General features: G+C 56.8%; 1 protein-coding gene across 1 annotated transcript in view; it reads right to left on the bottom strand.

The window, feature by feature from the left end:
* Positions 1-27,935, bottom strand: part of ACOT7 (acyl-CoA thioesterase 7) — a 90,625-nt gene that overhangs the window by 45,337 nt on the left and 17,353 nt on the right. Inside the window, exons 2-6 of the mRNA XM_082342733.1 lie at positions 26,495-26,612; positions 19,533-19,689; positions 15,502-15,593; positions 10,135-10,249; positions 2,627-2,713 (exon numbers count right to left, since the gene is read on the bottom strand). Of these exons, the coding sequence (XP_082198859.1) occupies positions 2,627-2,713; positions 10,135-10,249; positions 15,502-15,593; positions 19,533-19,689; positions 26,495-26,612 (569 nt within the window). The remainder of the gene's footprint in view (positions 1-2,626; positions 2,714-10,134; positions 10,250-15,501; positions 15,594-19,532; positions 19,690-26,494; positions 26,613-27,935) is intronic.

The raw sequence follows: 27,935 nt of genomic DNA, 5'->3' as shown, positions 1-27,935 counted from the left end.
AGTTTATAAAAAGGTCTTGACTGTGGCAAGAACATAAACACCCCCGCAGATAGCTGCTGGGTCACCCCTTTCAGCCGGCCATGGGGGAGGGGAGAGCGGAGGGGGGAACGGCCTTTTCTGGGCTGAGATCCCAGAACTACCAAGAGGAGAAAGAGAGGACTGCACATGGATTCATGCAGGACTCTGAGGGCAGAAGCCAAAAGCCCGGCCAGCGCTTCTGCGCAGAGGCCCTGAAATTCAGAACCACGGAGAAGCAGCCAGCCCGCCTTCCCACACGGCAAAACGAGCGTCCTCTGCTCACCCCCTGCACCCTTTCTATCCCCTCGATGAATTATCGGAGGCTCTGTCCCTGCAGCCAGGAAAGGAGGGAAGACCCAGCGTCTGACAGGAGTCCTGGATTCCCTCTGTGATTTCCAACCCTTCCCACTACATCTCTCACCAGTTCGGCGTTGCCAAGATCTGTGTGGTGTGTGTTTTTTTAAGTGGCAGGGTAGGAGCCAGTCCTCAAGATGAAGACTATCCAATGCGTGAAAATCACAGAAAACAGGACGGGAGGAGGTTTCCAAAGATCCATACGCAGTGCAGAATTACTGAATAAAAGCCAAATTAGCATCCATCTCAGTGCACCGTTTCCTCCTGCGATTGGCATCTACTGAATTACAGCTTACAGGAGACGTTCATTCAAATGGCTTAGACACCATTCTTGCCGACAGTATTCTCTCTATAGGAAAATACGATAAAATCACAGTGCTCAGTGTTTTCAGTACGGTATTTATTTTGTTCCTTCGCGCCTGGTGAGTTACGAGGCACTATAAGAAGTGATTAGGTTTCGTAAAATTATTAGGCATGGTTTTTAAATCATGAGCACAAAATCGCTACTAAAATAGGCACTAAATATTGTAAAGCCATTGTAAACACTTCTTTAACACACATTAAAAAAACGCGTTTGTTTTAAATGCAGCCGCACAGGCTCCGTAAATAAGCACGATGTGCTGTAGGTTTCCAGGGGATTCCAACAATTCCCTCGCTTCCTGCATTTCACGGACGTCTCTCAGCATGTGAGGAAAGATGGGACTGAAGAGTATAAACTTTCTGCCAAGGAGACAGTGATGATGGAAATGCCACATTTAGTGAACTTCCAACATCTGGATGAAATAAGCAAAAACTCTAGCATAGTTTCACAAATTTCAGGTAGAGCAGAGCTCTATGAGGCTCAAAGACAGTTCTTAGCAGTTACAGAAGCCCGGCCTTTGGCTGGCAAGGGCTGGCGAAGAACAAGAAGGCTGGTAAGGCCACGGCTGCTCTCAGAGAAGAAAGATACCCTGATTGTCACAACATTCACAGGGCTGGAAAGCACCCTTTGTTGTAAAGTAGAGCTTCCCTTAGGTAGGACTAAGTTAATCATATCTAAGGGCTTCGCGAGCAGCGTTTAGTTGAAAGAGGAAAATAATCATGAAATTGAAAAAAGAAATACACAGAAGAGGATTAGTTAAAAAAAGAAACAAACTTGAAAAATATATCTCAAATCAGGGCCCATTCTCTGATTCTGACAGGTCCAGGGCCCCTCATCCCAAGCTTTTCAACCGAAGCCTGACCTGTGCCTCTTGTTCACGGAACAAGCTTCTGCAAAGCACCTCTCTGGCTCTGTGTGAAACCCTGGAGCCAACACAAAGAATAAGACTGAACCCTGCTCCTGAGGCATCCCCTGGTAGAAGTATCAATGTAATCCTGCACAGAGTGGTACCACTGGAACTGGGTTTTGAAGGATGAATAGGAGTTTTCAAGAGTGGAGAAGAAAGGAGAACTTGGCATTCCAGGCCACTGGAAATGAAGAGTGCAGATGAACGGCATGTGCAAGTGCCAGTCATGCCTGGGGGACGATGAATTGCTTGGTACCCCCGGAGGAGCGGTGCCCAGACTCCACCACCCACATACCACCGACACAACTTCTGCTAACGGCTACACCACTTAGCAACATTTCCCCTTATGTTTTTCTTTAAACCGACTTGTTTTTTAAGGTTTACTTTGATCTCATCTGAGATGATAATCTCCATTAAATTATGGATTTGATGTGCTACTTATATCTTCCCTAAATCACCCAAAAAAATAACTACACACTGTTAAAGTAAAAAGTGTCCCTATGTGAGCCTGCAGCTAAGTCCTCTTGTGTTCCAGCTGTGGTTCCCAAGCTGGGAACTTCAAGGCCTGTATTGTCTGAGGTGGAATCTGATTAAAGGAAGAAACACATGCAAACGCCAGAGGCAAAAACGTGCTGAATTAAGCCCTCTTTCTTAGCGGGTCACACTGTCACTCCCTGGTGACTTCACTGTCCTCCAAAAGGCCCTGCCCTGACCCACGGGCAGCCACTAAACATCTCGTGGCCATGAGCTCCCAGGGCTGCGTGTGACCCTCCCTTAGGACAGTCACCCATCTGACTTTCATTCCCAATTTTGAAAACAGGCGCCGACAGTACTTCAGCAACTCATTATGCAATCTCTTAAAAGTTTAAATTTACACTTCATTAAACACAAGAGCCTAAACTGGGTCAGATGGCAGCATGGCCTCCTGGGGGGATTAACAAGGAACCAGGAGCAGGAAGGGGACAGCGAGAATCACTGGTCCTTACCTCCGTGCACAAAGCCGTGCAGGGTGCAGTCGGAAGGCCCCACCAGGTGGATCAAGCTGGACTGGCTGTAGCTGACCGTGTTCGGTTCTGGAATCACAAAGGAGAGAGATTAGGCCGCGGGACCGATGGATTCCCACGGCCAAAGGGCCCAGCAGTGGCGACAGTGCCCTGATGTTCGCGTGGTCCCCGAAGCCTTCCCATTGCCATCACCTTAGGTGGGATTTCTCTAAGGAAAACCGTGGTCTCAAAACGCTCCAGTCCGTGAGGGGGGAAGGCCTTCGAGAATTAATTAGCCACTCTGCTAGTGGGTCATGACACCACTCCCTGGGGACACCAGTGTCCCCAGCGAGGCCCTGCCCTGACTCCCGAGCAGCCAGGGAACACCTCCTGCCTATAAGCCCCCAGGGCTGGTACGACCCTCGGTTAGGAGACAGTCACCCATCTGACCTTCATTCTCAAGTTTGTAAACAGGCACTGACAATATTTTAGTAATTTATTATGCCACTTCTCAAAAGTTTAAATTTCGACTTCATTAGACACAATGGTAGGTGGAGACTCGGAACTGGATAGAGACGCCACAGACGTGCATCCCTAGACCTCACCCTGGGACTCCTGCCAGCCCTCAGTCCCGACCCGGCCCCGGAGACACAGCACCGAAAGGTGTGCTGGCCTTTCCTCCAGTGTCCCCCATTCATCTTCCCAGAGCACCAAGTCTCTGGGGGCATCCCTCACCCACGCGGCACTGCTGCTGCTGAAATATCTGTAAGAGGCTGCACTTCAAAAGAAAGATGAGATAAAGCCCCGTCTCCAGAAATCGATACTATCCCTCGACACAGACTCTTCCAACGGGGTGGGTAACACCAGCGTAGGGTCTTCTGAGCAGACCCCACTGCTGTGCCTGCTTCCACCTTCCCAAAGCCTTCCGGGAGGGATGACGCCCATTTGTTCCCTGCCTGGACAGCTGGTGTGGCCCTTCCTGCCCCAGCAAGACCAAGCTGCCGAGGAAGCCAGCCTGCGGGGCCCCCGAACGGCTGGGACACCCTGCAGGTGAAGAAAGGTCCTTCCTGTGTTTGGCGGTAGACAGAAAAGTCTGTGCAGGAAGTAACGCTGCTCAGGACCCAGGAGGGACGCCCACCCAGAGGTCGGGGCCTGGGTCTCTTAAGCATCGACAGTTGCCTCCGAGACTTTTCCTGATGCTCCCCCACGTGGGATCTCAGACTGTGTGGTTGCCTGAAGGGGTCACGAAGCAGGAAAAACTGGAGTTCCGGTGAGCTGGGGCCTTAAGGATTGACTTCCAAACTCAAGATATTTTCTATTTGTTCTCAAGCCTCACGGCTTAGAGAGACTTAGACTCAAGTTGCGAGCTCGTGTGTGAAGTGCCATCTGCTCTGAGAGGTCCCTGCGGGAAGGACTCAAGCATCTTGGGATGCTCCCAGCCGGGAGGGCCCTCGGCTGTGTCAGAGGCAACGAAGTGGCTCCAGCCTGGGGTGCGGGGTGGGATGGGGGGAGGGGTCTCTCAGTATTATCCACAGTCAGTTCCCACCTCCGGGGGTTCTGGCGACAGGCCTGCTCCCTTTCCGCCTGCTTCCCTGGCTCAGTGTGACTGGCAGAGGCGGGCGCCAGCCGCCACGGGAGGTCCCAGCTCCTGCCTCGGGTGAACCCTCAAGCCGGGGACGTCGGAAGCAGCAGCCTGTCGCGGCATCAGGAGCTGGTGGTCAGCAGCCGAGTGGAGAACTCCCTCCCGAGAGGCCACAGTCTGAGGACTCCGCCATCCAGCCCACCCACCTGCATGTGGGCCCCGCGGGAGCAGGTGCGCAAGGATGCTATCTAAAACCAGCCAACAGATGACACGGACGACTCCAAAGGCTCTGGGAGGGGAGCTCCAGGGTCCCCTGGCATCCCCAGGGGCTTCGGTCAGTGCAGACGACCGGAGGGAGGAGATGCTTCCTCTCGCAGCTGCCTCCCAGGCCCCGGGGCATCCAGAATGGCCTGGATCATCCGAGACCACGCTGGGCCTCGGGTAATGTCGCCGGACACGCTGCATGGGATGAGAAGGGAGGCCCTGAGAAGGCGTCCAGAACTCTGCCCTGTCTGGTTCCTAATTTCACTCCACGTGGAGAAGACGCACCCGAAACCCTCCTTGTGCTCAGGAAGTGCGGGTAACAGCCCTGGCAGGTCAGGGTGCACCCAGGGCCACGCCTACTGTGGCCTCGGGGCTTCAGACGGCTGGACCCGGCCTGGGGAGGCTGGGTGGAGGGGCACAGCCCAAGGGCCACAGAAGATGCCAGCGAAGTCCCTCTGCCACCACAGCCATCAGAGAAACACTCTAGGCCAGCTCTGCCAGCCCACGACACCCCTGATCTCCAAGGACTGTCTCCCTTGGGCCTCTCTCTTCAAAGAACAAAAAGGCCCCGAGAGCCACGGGGTGCCCTACTATGCTTTCTTTGCTTTGGGTCCCACTCATAAAAGACATCAAAGTAGCTATTTTACAGCATGAATGGAAATGAAAAGCCTCAAGTTTGGCCTGCTCTCAGGAACTGCTCTGACCAGCTAAGAGGTTTGCGTGTGCACAATGACAAAAGAATTTTTTAAAATTTCAAACAATGGAAACAGCATACAAAAATCTTTGTCATGTCAACTATCTACTTATTCAAGTGACAAGCCACTTGAAATGACTATAACAACCTAGTCAAAGAGATGTCCCCACTGTTCTGCAGTCATGTTTAAAATATCAATTAAGCTGTGTCTAATGATTTAGTGTTCTTGGAACTGGCACTGATGAGCTTTTAACGAGGGAAAACACCAAAATTCTGATGGGAAAAAAAAAAATACACCCACACACCCAACACCCAAGTCCTCCTTCCCTGGGCCGTGGCCCGTAACTCATGGGGCTCCGCAGGGTGGGACCGTGTCTGTGGGTTCACAGCCCCTGGATCAGGCACTTCCTGTCCTCAGTGGCCTTTCCCCCGTTCCTCACGTCCTGTTCCTTAGGGGAACTAAAGGCAACCGTGAAGAGGATCTTCGAAGTTCAAGGTCAAGGCACAGACATCTGGGGGTTATCCGTGATCGCTGCCAGTGCTGCCTTAACAAATAGATGGTGGGGCTGGACAGGATTCCGGGTCGCTGTCCTTGAGGGTGAGGTGTACCACGTGTGACCAGAAGGCAGGACCGGGCAGCCCCTCTCCTCGCCCTCCCCCGTGCACGGTTAGACCGCGTGTCCCAGCCTCCGCTGCACGGCTGCTCTCCTGACACAGCAGAGCGAGTGGAAGTGCTGCATCCAGGCCCAAGGCATCAAAACGCTGAGAGGTGAGCCTCCCTGCTCTCTCCCCTCCCGAGGTGCCCCGAGAGCCACCTGATCAAAGGTGCGGGGCTACAAGACCAAAGGGCCTGAATCCCGAGTCCCCACCTCCTGGAGGAGATCCCCCGATTAGGAGTTTACAGTAAATAAACCTCTACTGAGTTAGGAGCTAGGATTTTAGAGTGTAAGCAGCTACAATGACCTTGACTAATGCAGTGCCTAATCTTTGAGCCTGCGATTTCCAAATGAGGTCCAGAACCTGAGTTAGGTCCCCAGGGCAGCCAGAGACGAGCACAGAACTCCCTCTTCCGTGCTTGCAGCCGAGGAACCTGAGGCACAGAAGGGCTAAGTCCCCACGGAGCAGAGCTGGGATCCAAGCCCAGAGGTCCGGCTCCAGACCCTGTATTCCTCCTCCTGCTCCCTCCTGCCTCCCCCCTCCCCCCTGACCCAGGTCAAGTGCTGCAGAGAGCGGGGTGACAGGGCCTGGCCAGACCCTGGGGAGAAGGCTCTCCCACCCAGGGCAAGCCCCTAACGGGCACCAAGCACTCTTAGGGGCGGCTCAGGGCTGATCAGCCTGCGAGGGTGGCCGGGCACTGGCTGACCTCAGGGAGGCAGGGTCCAGGGCCTGAGCAGGAATGAGGGGCGGGTGTGACTCACCAAGACCCCGGCTGTCCCGGTAGTGGGGACTGGACTTAGAGGTGAACACTGCTTCAAACACAAAGGCCGGGGAAGAGGCAGGGCTGATTTTTTAAGATTTATTTATTTATTTTATTTACTTTTGGCTGCCTCCGGTCTTAGCTGCAGCACGCAGGGTCTTCGCTGAGGCACGCGGGATGTTTCGTTGTGACGCGCGGGCTCTTTGTTGTGGCGCGCGGGCTTCTCTGTAGTTGTGGCGTGCAGGTTTTCTCTTCTCTAGTTGACGGCACGCGGGTCCAAGAGCGCGTGGGCTCTGTAGTTTATGGGACACGGGCCCTAGCTGAGGCGCGCGAGCTCAGTAGTTGCGGCGCGTGGGCTTAGTTGCCCCATGGCATGTCGGATCTTAGTTCCCTGATCAGGGATCAAACCTGCGTCCCCTGCATTGGAAGGCGGATTCTTTACCACTGGACCACCAGGGAAGTCCCAGGGCTGATTTTGTCATAAACCCAACAGCTCCCAGAAAGAATGGTGGGTCACGTGGCCAAATAGTCCCTACACAGTTAAAGCTGGACAACTAATGGCCATGGGTTGAAGAATTCAAGGTAATTGTATTCTGTCTCATCAGATGGAGAAAACAATAAGAAAGAACTCCCAGACTCTCTGAAAAGACACCTGAAAGAGGAGGTCGGCCCCTCGTGGGGATTGCTAGGCAACAGCCACAGAGGCTGAAATGTGATTCTCGTTTCAAAAGTAACAGAGAGCCGCAGGTCCAGAGGGCCTTGCAGGTCCGGGGGGGGGGGGGGGGGGGAGGGGTGGCAACTCTCAGGCCAAGCCTGCCTCATCAGGGCGGGGCGGGGGTTCTCCCAGGAAAGGGGAGAGTGTTAGAAGACCCCAGTGACAAGCGCACACTGCAGTATTCAAAAAGACCAGAGAGTGGATATGTGACTTCCTTAAGAAGTGGTTAAAAGCCAGTCCCTATTGCTGAGAAAGATGCGTTTTTATTAGGGCCAGAAAAGGAAAAAATAAAAGCTTGTAAAAATCTATCAAGAAATCTTGAGATTTAGAATGCCACTTTCCATTAATATCATTAGAGAATAACAGATCCTGAAAAATATTATGGATCAGATTTACAATCAGAGGACGGCAAACAGAAAATTATCTCATGAGTGAAGGAACTTAAACTGACTGAAAACCCTGAGTAATCTTAGTTCCCCAGACAGTCAGTCAAAGGAGTAAACCAGGATGAACCTCATGGCTCTCAAAGCCCGAGACTGAGCCTTCGGCCCCGGCCTCCATCCAGCACTGGCCAGTAACCGCCCAAGGATGGGTGGGTCCAGCCCCCAGATGCCAGCCAGCGCCTCTTCCGAGCTCCCCTCTTTGCTGCTTTTGGGCTGACACTGTCTCTACCCTTCTGTCTCTTACAAGGACACTGCTCGTTGGATTTGGGGCCCACCCCATGTTTGTGGGTAACACAGGATGACCTCATCTTGAGGTCCTTAACTTGATTCCACCTGCAAAGGCCCCTTCTGTGAATAAGGTCACAGTCACAGGGCCCAGGGACCGGGCATGGACCTGTCTTCCAGGGTGGGGAGCGCTGCCTTTGGGCCCGCTCCAGCCTCTCTCCCAGGAACACCCCCGGCACCGAGTCTGTGCCTTTCCCGAGAGCTCTCAGCTCCCCTGAGTCCCTCTGCAGTCCTCCGTGCCTTTGCCTGACCTGCCTCCTGAAAGCAGAGGCTGGGCCTGAGGTCGCTGCCTGATGGTGGCATGTGCCCCAGGGCCTGGATACACTTGAGTCATCACAAGAGCCCGAAGGCCTGTGGATTACCGTCTATTTACATTTTATTGTTAAAAGATACAACTTTATCAGGTTTCATCAAAACAGCAACATTCTATTTATACTTATAGGTTTTTCTTTTCTTCCTTTCTTTTTTTTTTTTTTTTTTTTTTTTTTTTTGGTGTTTGTTGAAAATGCAGAACAGTGGACTTCCCTGGTGGTGCAGTGGTTAAGAATCCGCCTGCCAATGCAGGGGACACGGGTTCGAGCCCTGGTCCAGGAAGATCCCACATGCCGCGGAGCAACTAAGCCCGTGCACCACAACTACTGAGCCTGTGCTCTAGAGCCCACGAGCCACAACTACTGAGCCCATGTGCCACAACTACTGAAGCCTGCACGCCTAGAGCCCGTGCTCCACAACAAGAGAAGCCACCGCGATGAGAAGCCCGCGCACGACGACAAAGAGTAGCCCCCGCTGGCCGCAACTAGAGAAAGCCCACGTGCATCAGCGAAGACCCAATGCAGCCAAAAATAAATAACTAAAATAAATAAAAGAGCAGAACAGTAAAGACACCAACCTACAGTGCCCTGGCCTTCACTGTGGGCAGGTGAGGGTGGAACTCAGGAAGGAGACCGCAAAGTGCAGACCCCTACACAAACGGCACAGACGCCGCCAGAGGAGTCAAGTGCACACCCGATAAACGACAGAATTCGAAACCCAGAAAGCCCTGTCCGAGTCTGCGCGCCTGCGAGGTGTTCACCAGTCCCAGCCCCCCTACGCCCACCCTGATGCCAAAGGTGGGCCGCAGCCAGGAAGGCAGGCGGGCGGGCAGGCGGAGTTCCTCCAGCCCCTGCGCTAGAGCTCACCGCGCTCCTCAGTAGCGGTGAGGGGGCAGCGCCCGGGGCACGCGGAGCAGCACCAAGAGGGGAAAGGGATGCCCGGGGCCGGTCCTCAGACGGCAGGCCAGGACCAGGTCAGGAACCCCAGCAGGCGCGTGCAGGGCCCCTGAGGAGTCGCTCTGGAGCCCAGCATGGGACATGGACACGCATCACAGGAGCCCGGCCCACGCGGAGAGGCTGCGGGCACGCAGCCCGCTCTCCACACGGTGAGCCGTGCTCACGGCGTGCGCATGCGCACAGGAGCGTGATGTGCGTCACCGGCCCCGAGGCCCCCAGGCCCCGCCCTGAGCGGTGTTCTGTCAGGGACTCGGGAGCCCCGCCTCACCTGTTTGGACTGTGGAGGCGCGTCTTGTTAAAGCCGGCAGCCCGGACTTACAGGCACAAGGATGAAGGCTGGAAGGGAGCAGCCCCGCGAGGAGCCGGGCCCGGCAGAGCCCTCGGGCCCCCGCGGCCAGCCGGGCGCTCAGAGTCCGTCTAACGTGAGGCCGCGTCTGGGCGGCGGGCGGGGAACAACCATGTGGGAAAGGCTGCTGCCATTTTGTCTCTTTCATGAGCTGGAAACCCCGTCCAGAACACACTCTCGGGCGAACTTGGGGGACAAATTCTCCGTGGCCGGGCGTGCGTCCCTCTGCCTGGGCAGCAGGGCCTCTCCCCACGGGGGCCTCCAGGTCAGCGCTCTACGGGAGCAGACGCACCGAGGCCTGCGGGGTTGTCCCCCCATCCCCGTGGTCGGCTGTGCGACCGGGAAGGGGCTTTTAAGGTGCAGGGCCAAGGGGACAGCGCCCCCGGGACCCCAGGGCCTGTCCCGGGAGACAGCGCCAGGGGGCGCACCGGCCCAGGAAGAGGACGCTGGTGAAGTGGCCGCGCTGCCTCGGCCCGAGCCCACTCCCCAGCCCCTACCTGGGTTCAGGACGGGCTGGACGATGTCCCCGTTCCGCCACGTGGTCTCCATGCGCTCCAGCTTCTGGGCCTCGTAGCGCTTGCGGCCCTCCTCCTCCTGCTCCTGCCGGGAGTACTGCGGGGGGCACGGGAGACGGTCAGGTCCGGCCCGCAGGCTCGGCTCCTGTGTGCGCTGCCTTTCTGTGACTGGAACTATCTATTCTTTCTCTGATAGCATATGTTTAACATAAATAACGAAAACACAGAGAAGGGGAAAATATCATGAATTCTTCCCCCTGCAAGAGTGCCTGGGTCAAATGTTTGCGTTACGTCCTCCCTAGAATTATTTTCACGCCCGTGTATAAATAAAAGGTTCTGCCATGCTGTATGTGAAGTTCAAAGTCATGGTATTTCCTCCTCTCACTGTATCCTCCTACCATAATTTATGTGATGGATCCATCATATCTGGGCCTTTAGTTTGCTCCCAATTTTTCACCATTAAAACAGTATCAGGGACTTCCCTGGTGGCTCAGTGGTTAAGAATCCGCCTGCCAATGCAGGAGACACAGGTTCGAACCCTGGTCCGGGAAGATCCCACATGCCGCAGAGCAACTAAGCCCGTGCGCCACAACTACTGAGCCTGCACGCTGCAACTACTGAAGCCCACGCGTCTAGAGCCCGTGCTCCGCAACAAGAGAAACCACCGCAATGAGAAGCCTGCGCACTGCAACAAAGAGTAGCCCCCGCTCGCCGCAACTAGAGAAAGCCCGCGCGCAGCAACAAAGACCCAACGCAGCCACAAATAAATACATAAATAAATGTATATTAAAAAAAAATCATACCGACAATCTCAGCCACTTACCATGTTATACCTACCCCATTCCTTCCTGGGATTCTTTCCTGGACATAGAACTACAGAGTCAGGGAGCCCCAGGAAGGCTGCACCCCCTCTCCCACAAACAGGGAGAGGAGGGAACAGGTCCCCGTGTGCCCCTGACACTGGGCAGCCTCACTCTGCTGACTCCTGGGCAGCCGACGCCCGCCAAAGCTAAAACAGCCCCCCTGAAGCTTTCCTGATGCATCACGGGGGTTCTGACCCAAGAGGTTAAAAATAAGGGTGACAGTCAAGCTTGGCACGATGGAGAATGTTGGGCCCTCTGGTGCCCACCGTCCTGGGGTCCAGTGTAGGGAACACCCCCTACCCTGGGATCCATCAGACAGGCCCGGGGTCCACAGGCCCCCTGACCGGCCTCACCCTCCCTGCTGACCCCTGCCTGGCCGCTCTCCTTCTGCTGGGCTCCGACTGCTGCCCTTCCATCCCCTCTACCTGCATCTCCCGCTGAGCCTGCGGAGTAGCCGCCAGGCTCAGGGCCCCGCGTGCTCCTCTCTGCCCCTTGCAATTTCAGACCTTCTTCCAAAAGCCGCTTTTAAACATCTTGCTTTTCCTGCTCGTGGCTCTGCTCCAAAACTGCCCAGGTCTGAACACATTCCGTGGCTTAATTACCATTATCTTGGGCTTGCGACCCCCGTCTCTAAAGGAGGCTGTGAAAGGAGCTGAGTGGTTTGTTCAAAAGAAACAAAGCATGGTGAGGATTCAAGTCGCTGTGGACAATTAGCCTCTTCCTCCATAAACAGATGGTTCCCCCACGTCCCAGCACGCAGAGCAATGCCTCTAAGAGTAGAGTTTGTGCTGTGCCTTTCTAGTAAAACTCACGGATGTCTTACGTGTCCTCAAGAAATGCCTCTTTAAGAGATTTTTTAAAAAATGAGCCAAGCTCCCCAGTCTAATAAATCCTCACATCCAGCACACGCGCCTCAGACCTCTGCAGTGACACGGGGACCGATGGGGGCCCCGGTCCTGACACGGGCGACGAGGACCAAGAAAACGCGGCCTGTTCACAAACAAACGCCTCCTGCTGGCTTTACATCTGGGGACAACATCACGAGAACGTCCTGATGATGGGCTGGCACCCAACTCGCACCCCCGAGGACTCATCAGACTCAGCTGTTTTGAAGCAGGAGGCAGCTCAGCTCAAACGTCCAAGGTGACAGTGCGAGCCTTTTAACTCAAGCTCATGTTTAGACACTGATAAAAACCAGCGTCCACTCTCCAATGGCCCCCAGCCTCTCGGGGGCCACAGCTGTCCCCAGCCACCGCAGGGGTCTCTTTTTCCATCACTGGGCCACTGAGGTCGCTGTTCCCTGGGGGAGGAGGTGGAGCAAAGTGACAGAGTCCTCACTGAGTGACACTGCAGGGTGGGAGGTGGGCTTCCCCCGAGGAGACGCACACATGTGGTCGGTCCACACACACACATGTATGTGTGACAGCGGGTGTGTATGTGTGTGTGTGTGATGCGTGTTCTGTGTGTGAGATATCTATGTACGTGTACGTGAGATATACGTATGATCAACCTGTGTGTAATATATGTGCATGTGTGAGACGTGTAAGATACACACGTAGACAGAGAGACATATGTGTTCTTAATAAATGACCGCTACCTGTGAAGGGTCAGCAGAAGGATGCTGGCAGGACATAAGGAAGTCTGATGGTCAAGCTACCAGCACCTGAGTGTAAATGCCCATGAGAGCCAGACCTGAGCTTTCCAGGACCGTCGCGTGAGGACTCGGCTGGGCCATGCCAATGAAAAGAGCAGGATGAAACATTTCAAATGAAATGATGAAACAAAAACAGTTCAAATCAACTGAAGGCTTATACGTGGGCCTAGCATGTATGGGGGGAAGAAAGCGCAAATAAACATTAGCAATGGCTGCAGCTGGGAGCCGTGTGGCTTCTCCCATCTGGAGCTCTCTCTGCACCCAGTGGGACGCTTCCAACACTCCCCTCTAACACGGGCAGAGTGGATATTTATGTCTTATCAAACTCGGCTAAACAAAGGGAATGGGAACTACCGGGGTCTCCGCCAGGAGGTGGGAGGGAGGGCAGGGGATGAGAGGGGTGATGCAGAGAGCTGTCCTGTCCCTGCAGGGACAGTGGAGACTGACGCTGCCTGACCCCCCCACCGTCCTCACTCCCCACCACCGGCTAAAAACCCACCAGCTCTCAGCACACGGGCCCCTGAGGAGCCAGAAGGAAACAAAAGCTAATGTGTTTGGCCCAGGAATCTTCCTTCAGAAGCAACCCCTTAAGAACCACCATGTGGTGCTGAAACCAGAGATATGGCCTGCTAGAGATTTCTAAACTGTGTAGCGTCTGAAAATTAAATCAGTTAAATAATGTGCCTGAGTATTTACGTGTGATGTGGATAATTTAACACCAAGTGCTTAGTGGGAAAGATGAAAGCGGGGGTTAGCACGCTTGTAATCTCTAAAGGGAACCGTCACTGCGCCTCAGACTCACGCCTGCTTCTTGGGTTTGAAAACCCCTCAGTTAGTGCTGCTTGAAAATGATGCAATTTCCATCTTGCCAGCAGCAGAGAGGAGAGCAGCTCCAGGAAGAATGGGGGGTGGGGGTGGGGGGGAACACAGAGAGACAGAGACGGAGAGAGAGCTGGAGAGAGAGAGAGAGAGAAAGACAGAGAGAGGTGGGCTGGACGGAAGGCCAGTGTTCTGGGTTGAACAGCGTCCTGTCAAAATTCCTGTCCACGTGGACCTGTGCATGTGACCTTTCTGAGAACTAGCGTCTGTGCAGGTGTAATTAGTTAAGACACGTGCACACGCACACACACAGACACACACACACACACACACACACACAGACACAGACACACACAGGAAGACAGCCAGATGACAACAGAAGCAGAGGTTGGAGTGATGCAGCCACAAGCCAAGGAATGCCTGCAGCCCCCAGGAGCTGGAAGAGGCAGGAAGGATCCCCCCCAGAGCCTCCAGTGGGAGCCCAGCCCTGCCCATGCCTTGATTTTGTACTTCTGGCCTCAGAACTGGGAGAGAGTGAACTCGGTTGTTTAAGCTCCCCAGACTGTGTCACAGCAGCCCCCAGGAAGCTCAAACAGGTGGGAAGCGTGGGAACCATCTGGCTCACACCCTGGCCCTGAGCGCCCCTCTCTCCTCACATGTGGAGGGACAGGTGGCACCGATGCTGGCCTGGTGCCCCTGGCACTACCGCCCTGCCCTCAGGGTACCAAACCCTGGACCACCAACCCAGTGCAGACCAAGGTCTAAGCACACTTCCTGTTCCGCATGGAGAGAGCTCCTGCTACCAAGATTCTTTTTTAAAGTCTAGACTAAATGGCAGCTGGAGCCCAGCAGCTGGTCGCCCCCCAGGAGACGCCCCACCGGAGCCTTGACTGCGTCCACGGAGGCCCAGGCAGGGTCCCAGGTCAGACGTGAGCTGGCACAGGGAGAGGGCAGGGAAGGCCCCCAGGCTGACATCTGCAGCAGCTCAAGGAGCAAGCCCCCCATCGCCCCAAGTGACCCAGGCCCACAGGAAGGTGCACAGGGGGGAGACGGGGTGGGGAGGGCTTGCAGTGGGGGGGAGGGGACAGGGACCGTTCCTCCGTGTGCTCTATACCAGGGGTCCCCACCCCCTTGTTAGGAGCCAGGCCGCGCAGCAGGAGGTGAGCGGCGGGTGAGCGAGTGAAGCTTCATCAGCCGCTCCCCGTCGCTCACGTTACCACCTGAGCCATCCATCCATCCCCCCTTCCACGGAAAAACTGTCTACCACGAAAACGGTCCCTGGTGCCTAAAAAGCTGGGGACCTTTTAATGCTCTATCCAGTTCCTGTCTGGTTCCCAGTTTTATTATTCTTAAAAGTTTCTTCTACAGACATCTCGACCACAGAAAAACGCTCCCTGAGGGCAGACACTGCTAAGCCAGGCCCCGGCCCTCTGAGAACGGCCCTCCCTCACAGGGGTTAGAGCAGAGCACCAGGCCTCCGGGGAGAGCCGCTCAGGCGTGTCCTTGGGACATCCAGGGCCGGGGGAGCCACACGAGGAGGAGTGGGGTGCCGTGAGGGAAGGCGCTAAATCCCTCTATCAGCCCAATGTGCCCCCTCCAAACGCCTGCCCCCCGAGCCTGCCTGCAGCAGGGCCCCCGGGAGTGAACGTGGCCAAGTCTCTTCACCCAGAGATGCCTCTGTCCACAGCAAAACCAAAATGAGAGAAACCAAGGCAGGAAGCGGACGCGGCAGGGGGAGAGAGCGGGGCTGAAGCAGAGACGTCCCAGCCTGTGCCCCCAGGACTGGACGCCCGGCACAGCCCCGTCACCCGCCTTCCCTCCGGCCAGGCTCCTCCGGGAGGGGTGTCTTCGGGGCCCAGGCCAGCCCCCACTGGCATTCCCAGCATGAAGGATCCCAGGAGGGACGCCCCTTCCCATGGCGCCTCCTACTGCGGCCCAGCCCCGCCCGGTGCTGCTCTCCTAGGACCCGGGCCCCTGCCGCCCACCCGGGAGAAGTGGGAGGGGCCTCCTTACCACCACCGGAGGCACCTCCAGGACCTTGTCCACGTTCTTCAGCGACAGGGGCACGTACCACAGGGTGGCCTTATTGGTCAGCTTTTTGGTACCTTCAGAGAAGACAAACACGTGAGTGATGGCTGGGAGCCAGCAGGGCGCCGGGCACAAGGCAGGCAGGGCCGATGCCACCTCTGGCCCCCACCCCCAAGGCCTTCTTCAGCCGCGAGGTGCACGTGTGGGCACAGACCGGGGAGAGGCGTGGCCCCCAGCCTGGGGACCCCCAACGCCAGCATGCTGCCCCACGCTGAGGCTGCTGGAAAGACTGCAGGTCACGCGGTCTAAGCCTGGGGGGCCTGGGCCTGTCGGCTTTCTAGCCCTTTCTAACTCGGAAGGCCCGCATCTGGAGGGCACCGCCTCCAGGAAGCCCTCCCGGGAGCCTCCAGAGCGAGAGGGAGGGAAGGGCTGTGCGGAGGGGCAGACTGGCCACCAAGAGGAGCTCCGGCGGGACAGGAAGCAGCTCATGGGCCTGATGAGGCGGAGAGGTGGTGCAGGCAGAGCCCACCCGGGCAACGGGGCCACAGCCCAGAGCACAGCCTGGGGTCGGCTCATCACAGCTCCCGCCCCCCGCGGCCCCTCCCTTCCCCAGGGCCACCTCCTTCCAGGTGGGAGGCACCACACCAGACACTTCTGCTGCTGGTAACTCAGCGCTCCAATGCAGAAGCTTCCATGTGGGGGCTGAGAGAGGGCGGTGGGCTGCTGGCTTCTGCTCTGGGCTGAAGGACAGGAAACAGAACCTTCTCTGGGGCACTGAGCCCAGCCTCAGGGCAGAGTGGTGCCGTCAGGGCGGGAGGCCTGTCTGGGCTGAAAACCGTGGGCCAAAAGAGCCTGGAGATCACTTGGTCCACACCCTTCACTTGTACAGGAGGAGCTTGAAGCCCAGAGAGGTCAAGGGGATTGCCTAGGCTCACACAGCAACTCGACGCCATTCTGAGTACAGACCCGGACCTCCCAGGTCCCAGTAATTTCAGAGAAGTGTTTGCAAGGATGCTTTTTAAAAGTTGCCTCTTCGACATGGACGATTCCCAATGTAGCGGAGAACAGGAGAACTGCAGGACGGAGAGAGGAAGTGGAGAAGCAAGGAGCAGCCCGGGGTGGTGGGGGGCTTGCCGTAAAGTCCCCCTCAGTAACTCACTTCCTACCAGTTCCTTCTGACCTGCCTTCCCAAGGCGAACCTGGGGCTTCAGTTTCCTCCCCTTAAACGTAGCCCCAAGGACCAAGCCAAGCCCTGGCGGGTCAATCAGAAAGAGGGTGCGGCCCCTGGCGCCCAGGCCTGCTCCTCACGCCAGGATGTCCGCCGCTCCGCCCGGGCTCCACGGCACCACCAGGACCACAGGCAAATAACACGGAGAAATATCGTCACTGCGCTTTGACTGAGAGTGAATCTGACAGCCTGCTTTGGGGAATAAAGATTTCCTGTTTGACTCAGCTAGAGCCAGCCTGACAAGCGGGTTTCCATGGAAACCCCAAGTGGCCCTCCTCCAGACCCAAATGAACACCGTGGAGCAAATGAGGCAAAACACGCTAATTGTACTTTATCATTTAATAAAACCATCAAAAGACAAGTGCAGCGCTAAAAACATCTATTCTGAAATCTTGAGCGCTCCCAGCTATTTTCTGGAGTGATTCGCAGCAATCACGTCCCAGTTAGCTTAATATTTTGACAGTTGCCGGAGATGAATGAGCAAAGGTTTGCTGGTTGTCTGCCTGGGCGCATGCTCGCCCGGCTGCCTCACGACAGGCGGCAAGGCCCCGAGCGAGGGGGATACACAGAACGGGGGCCCTGCCCTCTGGGGTCTCGAAACACGGAGACGGCGCACGAACAGCTTCAGGGTTCAGCCTGGTTGCCTGTTTGTCCGCCCAGCCCGGTCTCCCCACCTGTCCGAGTCCACCCGCCCACCCGGCCCGTGTTCACAGAGCACCTGCTGGGCGGCCCTGCCCCGGGCGCTGGGACTGCCCCAGACCAGGCGGCCACATGGTCTGCCCTCGTAGGGCTCCCATCCTCATGGACACACGGGCAGAGATGCATCAAGACAGGAAGGCCTCAAGACACGGGGTCCCAGAGTAAAAGAGACTCACACAGATCCAAACATGGAAAGACGGAGAGAGTTTGAGAGATGCACAGACATGGTGCTGAGACCCAGAGAGGGGCACCCGGATGTGAGAGTAAGGGAGGGGGCGACCGGCCCTTCAGCAGGGGCTCCAGGGCAAGGCGGGCAAGGTGACTGAGACGTGTAGAGAAGGCACAGCCCCAGGGCTCCAGGTCTCGCTGTCCCCATCCTGTGATCCGGCCCTGGGGTCTTCCCGGGGCCTCAGGCCTCCCCCGTCTCGAAAGGCTGGGCAGTGCTGGCCGGTCCCCTCCTCCTCTGAGCTCGGTCCCTCTCACATGCACAACGCCCGGCCCGCTGTCCCGGGAGGCTGTGCCCCTCACAGTCACTTCTCTCCTTCTTGGGGCAGCTCAGGCTCTGTGTGTCCATCCTTCAGGGTCAGGGTGGCTGGGGACACTGGCGGGTGGAGAGCATCGTGACTGCGGGGCGGGGGCTGTCATCTCGCCACCACAGCTCTGGGCAAGCACTGCCTGCCTCCTGCCCGCTCCTGCCCCCAGAGGGGGGATCCCGCAGAAACTGGGCTGGAGCAAGTCCTTGTAGACAAGGCCCCCTGCCCGCTTCCCCTCAGCACAGAGGCCCAAATCTTCCTGACTCATCCACTCCTTCATTCATTCACTCATCAATGACTGAGTCCGCGGCTGTCATGAGCCAACGGGAGAGCACGGCCATTTCCCCTCTTGTGTCAGGAGCAGGGAGGCTCAACCCCCAGCACAGCCCAGGAGAGCAGGGCTGGGTCACGTGGAGGGGGGATGGGGGGGAGGGGCCCGCCTGCAGTGGGCCTCCTCCCAGTGGGCTGCCAGCCCCAGTGTGGGAAGTCAGGGCCAGAGGACCCCTTTCTGTGCCACAGCCCGAGACCAGCATCCAAGGTCCCTTCAATGCCAGAGCTGCCTGCCAAATACCGGGCTCAGGCCACAGACGCAGGACATGGGGCACAAGCCCGCTGACCGCTCCCCACCCCCCCGCCCCAGGCCGTGGCTCGGGTAAATCGTTCACTGTGCAGTGGCTGGGCCTGCTGCGGTCACCACAACGCTCCAGATGAATAACTGAGCTCCTGGCCCGTGTCGGGGAGAAGCCTGGAGCCCCTTAAAGATCTCTGAGCACAGAGCTCTGCAGGCAGCCACGGCCGAGGAGAGGGCATCGGGAGGAGGCACAAGGACCCAGGCAGCTCCTCCCTCTAGAACGAGCACGGACTCTCCTCTGGGTGAGACAGCGGGTGGCCTGGGACGAGGCAGCGGGCAGTGCGGGGGCCCAAGGGGCCTGCCTGCCTCATCAGCATCTTCGTTATAAAAAGCAGCGACTGTGAAGCGAAGCCACACCCCCCTGCAGTGCCCAGTGGGAGGGTGAGAAGGGGTTTCCATGGCTACCACTCCGAGGAAGAGAATATTCAGATCAAAGCAGAGTCAAAGGTTCGCCCAGGGAGCGCCAGCCTAGGCCTGGCTTGCGGGGCCCAGGGGAGCAGAGCAGAAGCCAGGGCAGCGTCTTCCAAGGGGCAGCAGCTCCACCGTGCGGGGAAGGGCAAGGCGGGGGCTGGGGAGACGGCAGGGGGGCCGGAGGGCGGCATGTGCCCTCCCAGCCCGCTCCCACCCTTCTGCCCAGACCAGCTGGCCGCCAGGCCCCTTCCTCCCCAGGAAGGCAGGGGGGCCGTACCCTGGGCTCGTTGCCTAACTCGTCTGCGCCCCCGTTTCCCCGTCTGCAAACAAAGCGAGGACGGCAGAAGTCCCTGCTCACAGGTGGAGGTGGAAATGCAGGGAGGTCACCCACAGACAGTGTTAGGACCATCCAGGGGCAGTCAGCCCTCAATGGACGTGGGCTGCGGCTGCTGACTTATTGCTACTGTCACCGTTGTTCCCAATCCCGCACGCGGGCTCAGCAAGAGGAAGTTACCTGTGAGTATGTTTTCGGACATCACGTGGACCTGGACCTCCACCGAATGCTTGGAGGTGTAGGTGATCTCCGCGCTGACGTGGGCCACCTCGCCGATGCACATGGGCGACAGGAAGTCCGTGCGCTCCACCTGGGCCAGGGCGGCCACACAGCACTCCTGCAAAGACCAGAGGCGGGTCAGCCTCCCATGAGGCCCCAACCTGGACACACTCCCCCAAAACGGCCCTTGGTTTTTTTCCCCACTGTTAAAGTAACGCAAGTTATTGCCACCACACACTCCTACATGCAAAACCAGGAGATGAAGCACTGCCCGAGGTCAACACAGCAAAGCATTTGATACAGGTGATTCTGAGTGGTGGGGTTCCGAGCGGCCTGTTTCTTTTTTCTGACTTTTCTACAAAAGATACGTATTACTTGTATAATGAAACGTGAAAAAAGGCATACATACTTATTATGGAAAATTTGGGACGTACAGAAAAGGAGGCAGAGGAGGGAAAATCACTCCTCCCATCCAGAGATAACCATGGTTTCTATTTTGGGATCTTTCTTTCCAGGCTTTTTGCCCCAAGAACAGGGGTTTTACTGGTTCACTTGTTTGGCTGTCTGGCTCCTTGTTTTGCAGTTTTAGTCATAGATAGTTGTCACTTACAGTCATGTATAGTTGTCATATATAGTCTTACGTAGTTGTGCAAGCGCTAAATATATACTTTCACAATCTGCTTTTTTCACTCAACAGGAGGAAAAATAACCTGCCCGTGTTATGACAAGCTCTTAGCAATCACAGTTCTTCTTTTTAAATGTTATTTATCCTTCAAATAGGCAACCCGTTCTCATGACTCAAAATTCAAAAGGAACAAAAGGGTGTATGTCCCCGGCCACCCAGGACCCCTTGGTAACTGGATGGACGCAGCCAGTCAGCACGTGCACGTGGGGTCCAGCTGGATCCACTTGGGAGCTCACATTTTATGAATGTGAGGGACTTACTTCCTCACTTCTTTTCTTGACACTTTCTACGACTGCCACTTCACGATACTCCATCGCAAAGATATTTCTTAAGGGCCAAATAAAATATTCTTCTGTTGTTAGATTTGTATCAATCCTCAGTTGTCTCATTATAAATAACCCTGTGATTAGGGTCCTTTTAGTTAAGTCATTTTCAGTATTGGGGATTGTTTCCTGGGCGGAAGGGACAAACATTTCGGTGTGTGTTCCCAAAGTGCTTCTCAGCAGGGCAGAGTGCTTGACGTGGCCCCAGCACTCCCGCACCAGCACTGAAAATCAGCTTTTTTTTTACGTTTAGTTTTTATTGAGGTAACATTGGTTTATATCATTGTGTAAGTTTCCTGTGTAACAACGTTATATTTCTACTGTATACCCTACAGCGTGCTCACCACCGAAAGTATAGTTTCCATCCGTCACGAGACAGTCGATTCCTTTACCCATTTTGCCCCTGGGCCACTCCCCCACCCCACCCCTTCCCCTCTGCTAACCACTGCCTTGTTCTATCTATGTGTTTTTGGTTTGTTCGTTTATTTTTTGTCTTTTATATTCTACCTATGAACAAAATCATCAGGTATTTGTTTTTCTCCATCTGACTTATTTCACTTAGCATAATTCCCTCAAGGACCACCCATGTTGTCACAAATGGCAAGATTTCATCTTTTTTTCTTTTACCTCCGAGTAACATTCCATTGTGTGTATACCATAATTTATTTATCCATTCATCCATCAATGGACCCTTAGGTTGTTCCATGTCTTGGCTGCTGTAAATAATGCTGCCATGAACACAGGGGTGCAGATACCACTTCGAATTAGTGTTTTCATTTTCTTTGTATACATACTCAGAAGTGGAATAGCTGGATCATATGGCAACTCTTATTTTTAGCTTTTGAGGAACCTCCAGGCTGTTCTCCACAGTGGCCACACCAGTTTACATTCTCACCAACAGCGCATGAGGACCCCTTTTTCTCCACATCTTCACCAACACTGGTTATCTGTTGTCTTTTTGATAACAGCCATTCTGGCAGGTGTGAGGGGATATCTCATTGTGGTACTGATCTGCATTTCCCTGATGATTAGTGATGTTGAGCATCTTTTCATGTGCCTGTTGGCCATCAGTATATCTTCTTTGGAAAAACGTCTATTCAGTTTCTCTGCCCATTTTTTAATCGGGTTGTCTATTTTTTGTTGTTGAGTTGTATGAATTCTTCATATATTATGGAATCAGCTTCCTTTTCATCCATGCTAACCGAATGACACAAAAGACAATCTTATGTCTGAGCCACAGGACCGTGGATCTTCACTGCCAAACACAGCACCTGGCACTTTTTTGACTTTCTACCAGAAACAAATCAGGGTTTTTAGGACACTGGACAGCATGGGTACCCCTGGGCTGGGTGGGGAGCAGGGAGCAGGAGATGGGCCCACTCTTGAGGGCCTGTCGGCGCTGTGTCAGCGCTGGGCTTCACCTTTCCAGCTGGTCCTCACAGCACCCCTTCTGCAGGGGTTGGAGATATTAAGCTTGTAGGTGACAGTCAGTTCAAGCTCTGGCATGTCTGCACTCTTTCCACCGGCCACCTGCCACCACCTGTGGCACCAATGCACAGCTCTCCCACTTGCGCGAGAACTCACCTGACACCTGGCAAACATGCAAATTCCCTGACCCGCCCCAAACCCGCAGAACCTGCCTCTTTGGAGGGACGCCTGGGGACCTCCATCTTCACCCCTTCCCCGGAGAGCCTCAGACACACGGGGGTCCTCTGATAGTTTCTGTTCCTATAAATGTCCTGGAATCAGCTCTCAACGCAGCAGAGCAGGAGCTGAGCAGGCAAGCGCAGCTTGTGGCGCCCCCCCCTCTGACTTGCCGGGGCCCTGTCCCCCCACCCCCGCCCCACACAGACGTGTCACCCCCCCTGAAGCTAAAACAACGCGAGGGAATTGCTGGGCGTCACCCCGAGTACATTTGTGTGGCTACAGCGCCACCCACTGGCAGAAAGCTGGAAGGGCAAGTGCGAAGCAAGGTGGGCAAGAATGCGGGGCCAGCCTCTGGCTGGAACTTCCAGCCACTTCTGGAAGCTTCTATCCAAGCTCCACCTGCAAGACCCAAAACGAAATAAAGCAGCTGTCTTTGTTGAAGGGTGGCTAAACTATGGAATGGATATGTCCGCACACAGGTAACACTCCTATACGTTAATATTTTAAATGGAAATGCAGCTCGTTTCTTGTGCCTTTAAACATCTGAGCCTTAGATGGACCCCAGCCTTTTTAGGGCTACAGAGGCATTCCTTCACTTGTGGTGGTATCTATGGAACCAGGCCCTGCACTCGGTGCCTGCCCCTGGCCTGGGGTCTGGTTGGGGGACGGATGACAGATAAGCACGTGGCAGGTGCTCCAAAGAGGGCAGTGTGGGGTGTGGGGTGTGGGAAGTGGGGTGCAGGTGCCGATGTGGGAGGGGCAGCTGCAGGTGAGGGGCTGAGACCTGGATGCTGAGGTGTCAGGCAGGAGAAGGTGTGGGGTGCAGACACCCCAGGCAGAGGGGAGGGCAGGGCGACCCCGGGGGAGCTAGAGGCTGCTGCTGAATCCATGTCCAGCTGGGTGTGGACGGCACAGGCTGGGACCCAGGCAGCTCCAACATGACTGGGAGCTGCCGTTTCCCAAGACCTAGCGGGCCACCCCAGGCACTCCATAAAGACCTCTGTGACCCAGAAATTCAAAACACAGGCTGACAAATGTTTATTCAGTGTGAGCATCTCCGAGCTGTAGGTGTCTGTGGCTGTAGGTGTCTGTGGCTCCCAGCGGCTCAGACACACCCGTAACTCCCTGCTTCGGGGCGTAAAGTAGGAGGAGCAGCCCCGACCTGGCAAGCAGCCGTGAGGGTTCTGATCAGCATCTAGCCCAAGAAGCACCCTCTGCCATGCTCCCGAAGGCAGCCTGAGTTGCACTGCCCATTGGGCACAGATGCCTGGAAAACCACGGGGCTGGGCTCCTGAGGGGCCACGGGGCTTTAAGCCGGGACAGCAGCTTCAGAAGCAGAGCCAGAGAAAACAGGTCTGCGCCCTGGACTCAAATCCCAGCTCTGACACTAGCTCTTGACCTGGTCTCTCTGCAAAATACAGATAATAAATGGTACCAGTGACTGCTGCCAGGAATCGAGCGGATGCTGTGTGGCGAGGAGGGGTGGGCTGCCCTGCTCTCACAGAAACGTAGGGATCAAGGCCCAGAAAGGGTTAACTCCTACTGCTCTGGTTATTTGAGCTGCACCTGCCCCCTCACCCACCCAGGCCCTCTCGGCTGATGCCCACTCAGAGGATGCAGCTCTGTGACCTCTGGGAGCCACATGACTTTTCCAGGCCTCCGTTTCCCCACCTGCAAAATGGGGTTAAGGAGATTCCCCAGGTAAGGAAGGTCAAGCACGCAGTGCGGCCACTGGTGCATCGCAAGTGTGCATTAAACAGAAGCTCTCCACAGACGACTACTCCAGACACACAGCTAATGGGAGCCCACTGCGTTCCAGACCTTGGCCTAGATGCTAAGGGAATCCAGCCGGGAAGTGACGGGCAAAAGTCCTTGCCCTGGTGGGGCTTACATTCTAGTGAGGGAAGCAGCCCAGAGCTAAATGAGCAAAACACAGTGTGCCAGGAGGGACAGTGCTGTGGACGAGAGCTGGGAGCGGTGAGGGAGCCGGTCGTCGGGGGCATGGAGATCGTATTTACAGAGACTGGAAGGAAGGGGGAGCCACGTGGGTCTCTGCGGGAAGAGCGGTCCAGGCAGGGGAAAGGGCCAGTGCAAAGGCCCTGGGGCAGGAATGCTGGCGTGGCCCAGGGGCGTGACGAGGGCAAGGAGTAGGAGCCGTGCCCTGACGTGCCCTGACTTCACACAGGATGGGTTTCTCTGGCTGCTGCTGGAGAGCAGACAAGGGCAGGGAGGCCTGTTAGGAAGCTGTTTAGGCAATTTTGGCAGGAAGTGACAGTGGCTCGGCCCAGATGGCGGTGGGGCTGGTGTGCAGCGCTCGGACCTGGAACTATCCACAAGGTGAAGTCGACAGGACTGGATGCCAGTGTCTACGGGTGGGAGGAAGAGGGGGTCAACGGAGGCTCCAGAGGTCTAAATTTACTCAGCAGAGGGAGGCCGTGGGAGAAGCAGCCTCGGAGAGGGCCCCGAGAGTCTTTTGGGAACCATCCAGGTCGAGGGCTGATTAAGCATCCAGGGGCAGCCAGCCAAGAGGCACCAGCTGGACAGAGGACCTCGGGGCTGTGTCGTGGTACTAAAGCCACAGGCTGGATGAGACCACCAGGGGAGTGTGGATGGCAGTGCCCCCAGCCACCCAGAGCCCCAGCAGAGCCATTCAGAGGCCAGCCTCAGCCCCCTGGAGCTGCCTGGGGCTCACACCCACTTCCTGAGCCTGGGATTCCAGATCGCTATCCTGGGGCCACCAGCCCAGAGGCATCTCCCAGCCAACAGGTCACACCTGCACCCCAGGCTCACTTTGGGGAAGGAGTGAGAACGAACAGGGATTCAAAGCACAGGTTCAAGACCCAGACCAGCCACCTGCCTCCCCATGTGGCCTCGGGCAAGTATCCAAGCTCTCTGGACCTCAGCTTCCTCATCTGTGCAGTGGGGATAATACAGTAACCACCTCGATCTCTAAGGGGTGTCGTGAGGACGACACAGGCTAAATGCTACAGAGCTTTGCAAAACCCTAGGTGGTCACTGAACCCTGGCGGTTACCAGGGCACTGTCACCCACTTGGCCCCCCGAGCCCCTCCTCCCTCCCTCCCTCCCCAGTCCTGGGGCTCTTCCTTCCCAGCGTCCAGCCTCTCTTGCCAGGCCTGGCTGGGAGCCTCACTGTCTCCCTCTCGGAGCGTCTACCAGGGGCCCGGCCCCCACCTCAGCCCCGGCCCCTCGGGCTCAGGCCTGTCCTCACAGCCACCAGAGGGCGCTCTCTGAACGTGGCCGGGTTTGCCCCAGAACTTCAGGGGCAAACTCTTAGCAGGCGGGAGAGCCCCTTCCTCACATGGAGGGCCCAGCCCAACCGACTCCCACTCCTCCCCAGGCGGAGGCCCCCAGGCCCACGTCCACCCACACACACTCACCCGGCTCGGTTCATCCTACACACACACACACGTGCAGCGCTGCACATCCACGCGCGTGTGCACACAGTCTGCGCGGGCGCAGAATCGGCCTCTGGGCCTGGAGGACGATGACACAGCAAGTGGCTAGCCGAGGCCCCCAGGTACCCAAAGCCTCAGGCTTCCTTAGAGCCGCTTCCGTGCCTGCCTGGTGCCGAGTTGGCAGTTGGGGCACAAGACTGACTCCTTCCCCCAGCACCCGAGGGGAGGGGCCTCAGAGAGAACGGCAGGTCCCGCAGGGCTGGGGGCCGGGCAGGAGATGACGGGCTGAATGCCCCGCAGCTGCCCTGAAGCCTAAAGCCACCAGCCTGGCCCTCCCTGTCCGGGCGGCGGGAGGAGAGCCGGCACCATCGCAGGAGTCTGTGCTGGCCTGTGCGGCCCGGAAGCCACCAAGGGGAGAGCCCAGACTTGCCTGTGGACCCAGGGTCAGTGGAGCAGGGGAGAGATGTGGGTCCAGGCCGTGTGACACCCAGGGTTAACTGCCGCCCATGCAGGCTCTGGGGGGGCTGGGCCCCCGGGGGCTCAGGAAGTTGACTCTCCCTGAACACAGGGGGAGGGCTGGAAAGGTGGCTCTGTCAGCTGGCAGCTCTCAGCTTAGTTTCTGGAGGTCCCCACCCCTCCTCGCTGAGCCCCAAACCAACTGCCAACCCAAGGGGTCCCCAGTCCAGGGCCGGAGCTTCCCAAAACCCCCAAGGCCCGGGGACCGGGGCAGGGAAGGCTCCAGGCCTGGCCTCCACCCAAACTCCCTTCCTGACCCGACAGTGGACAGGGGTGCGGCACCGCCAGAGGGGACGCTAGGCCCCCAGGGCCTGGGATCTTCCATGTGACGCTCACCCCGTTCTGGCTGTTGCAGTGCCGGGTGCTGATGATGGCCCCTGCCTCCTCGATCATCTTCAGGATGGTTCCTCCGTGGACGTTGCCGGCCACATTGGCGTCATCTGGCCGCATGATCCTGGGGGTGGTGGGGGGGGAAGCAGCAGGGTGAGCCTCGGGAAGAACGTCACTCGTGAACAGCAGCAACCCTGGGGAGGGGCAGAAGGTCCTCCAAAGGGCCCGATGGCTCCCAGAAAGGGAAAAAGAACTTCCCGCGTGTTTGCTCAGGGTGGGTGCTGATCTGACAGCCAGACAAGGGGCTGCAGGGTTGTGTTTCCACGTGTTTCCACCTTCCTGCCCTAGGGCCGCAGGCACCCGGCCTGGCAGGTACCAGGAAGGGCGGGTGGCGAGGACTTTCCGCAAAGGCCGTGAGCGTGGCAGCAAGGCGACCCGGCTGTGGGGTGCCCAGCGCACCTGCCCCTCCTGGTTTCCAGGACTGCCAACGACCAGCAGAGCTGAATGAGCACAAGCACACAGGCTCTGACCCCTTGGAAAATGGACAAATTCCCAGGACCACCACCTCCATCAGGAGTCCCAGGGGAGCTGGGCTCGTGCGGCCACAGATGTTCTGAGAACTGGAAACAAGTCGCAGCACCCAGACCCATCAGCAGGCGAACGCCCGCTCGCCACCTGCCCCTGGGCTCTGAGACAGCACCAGAGGGGCCCGGTTCCCTGGACTGAGAGCTGGGGGCTCCCCAAGGTCAGGAAGGACGGAAATGCCACCCCATTTCCCCAAGAAGAAAAACCCTGTCCTTGCCGTGGGCAGTGGGGAAGCCCCGTGAAATCCCCGGAGTCCCAACAAGCCAGCCTAGTGCTCCTGCCTTGGGCAACCCCAGAGAGGCTGGCACTTTCCCAGACTCCAGTCTGGCTGATGAAATCTGCCTGCACCAGCCTCAGGCCCAGAGACGGGTACCAGGCAATGAGCGAGTGTGCGGTTCCTGGGTGCCCAGCATTCCTGGGCCCACCCAGCCTGTTCCAACCCGCTGGCTAGCGCGGCCCCCAAGGCCGGGCCCCCACCCTGGGCCACGGAGCTCCACTGCCCTCCGGGTCTGGCTCCTTTCAGGCAGACTCAGAGATCGTTCCCGGCTCCCACTCTCACTAGCTGGGTGACCTGAGCAAAGCTGCCAAAACCCTCACTTCTCCGCTTCCTTGTCTGTAAAAGAGGAACAACAGCACCGCATTTGACGGTGGGGAAGACTGAATCACTCAAGACAATGCAGATAACAAGCTGGCACACGGTCAGACATAAACGTTCACCAGCACTTCTTCCCTCTTCTCTAAGTGTCAGCCAACTGACCGCAGGAAGGCTGGAGGCTCCAAGAAAGAGCCGTAGCTGCCATTTTCTGAAGCAGATGAGCACCGACATCCTGGGGTGACTGACAGCTGTCTGCACCTGTCGCCC

This window comes from Balaenoptera borealis (assembly GCF_965194805.1).
Source record: "Balaenoptera borealis genome assembly, chromosome: 1".
Lineage (NCBI taxonomy): Eukaryota > Metazoa > Chordata > Mammalia > Artiodactyla > Balaenopteridae > Balaenoptera > Balaenoptera borealis.
The sequence above is the reverse complement of the archived record's forward strand: the minus strand, read 5'-3'. Positions and strand labels throughout refer to the sequence as shown.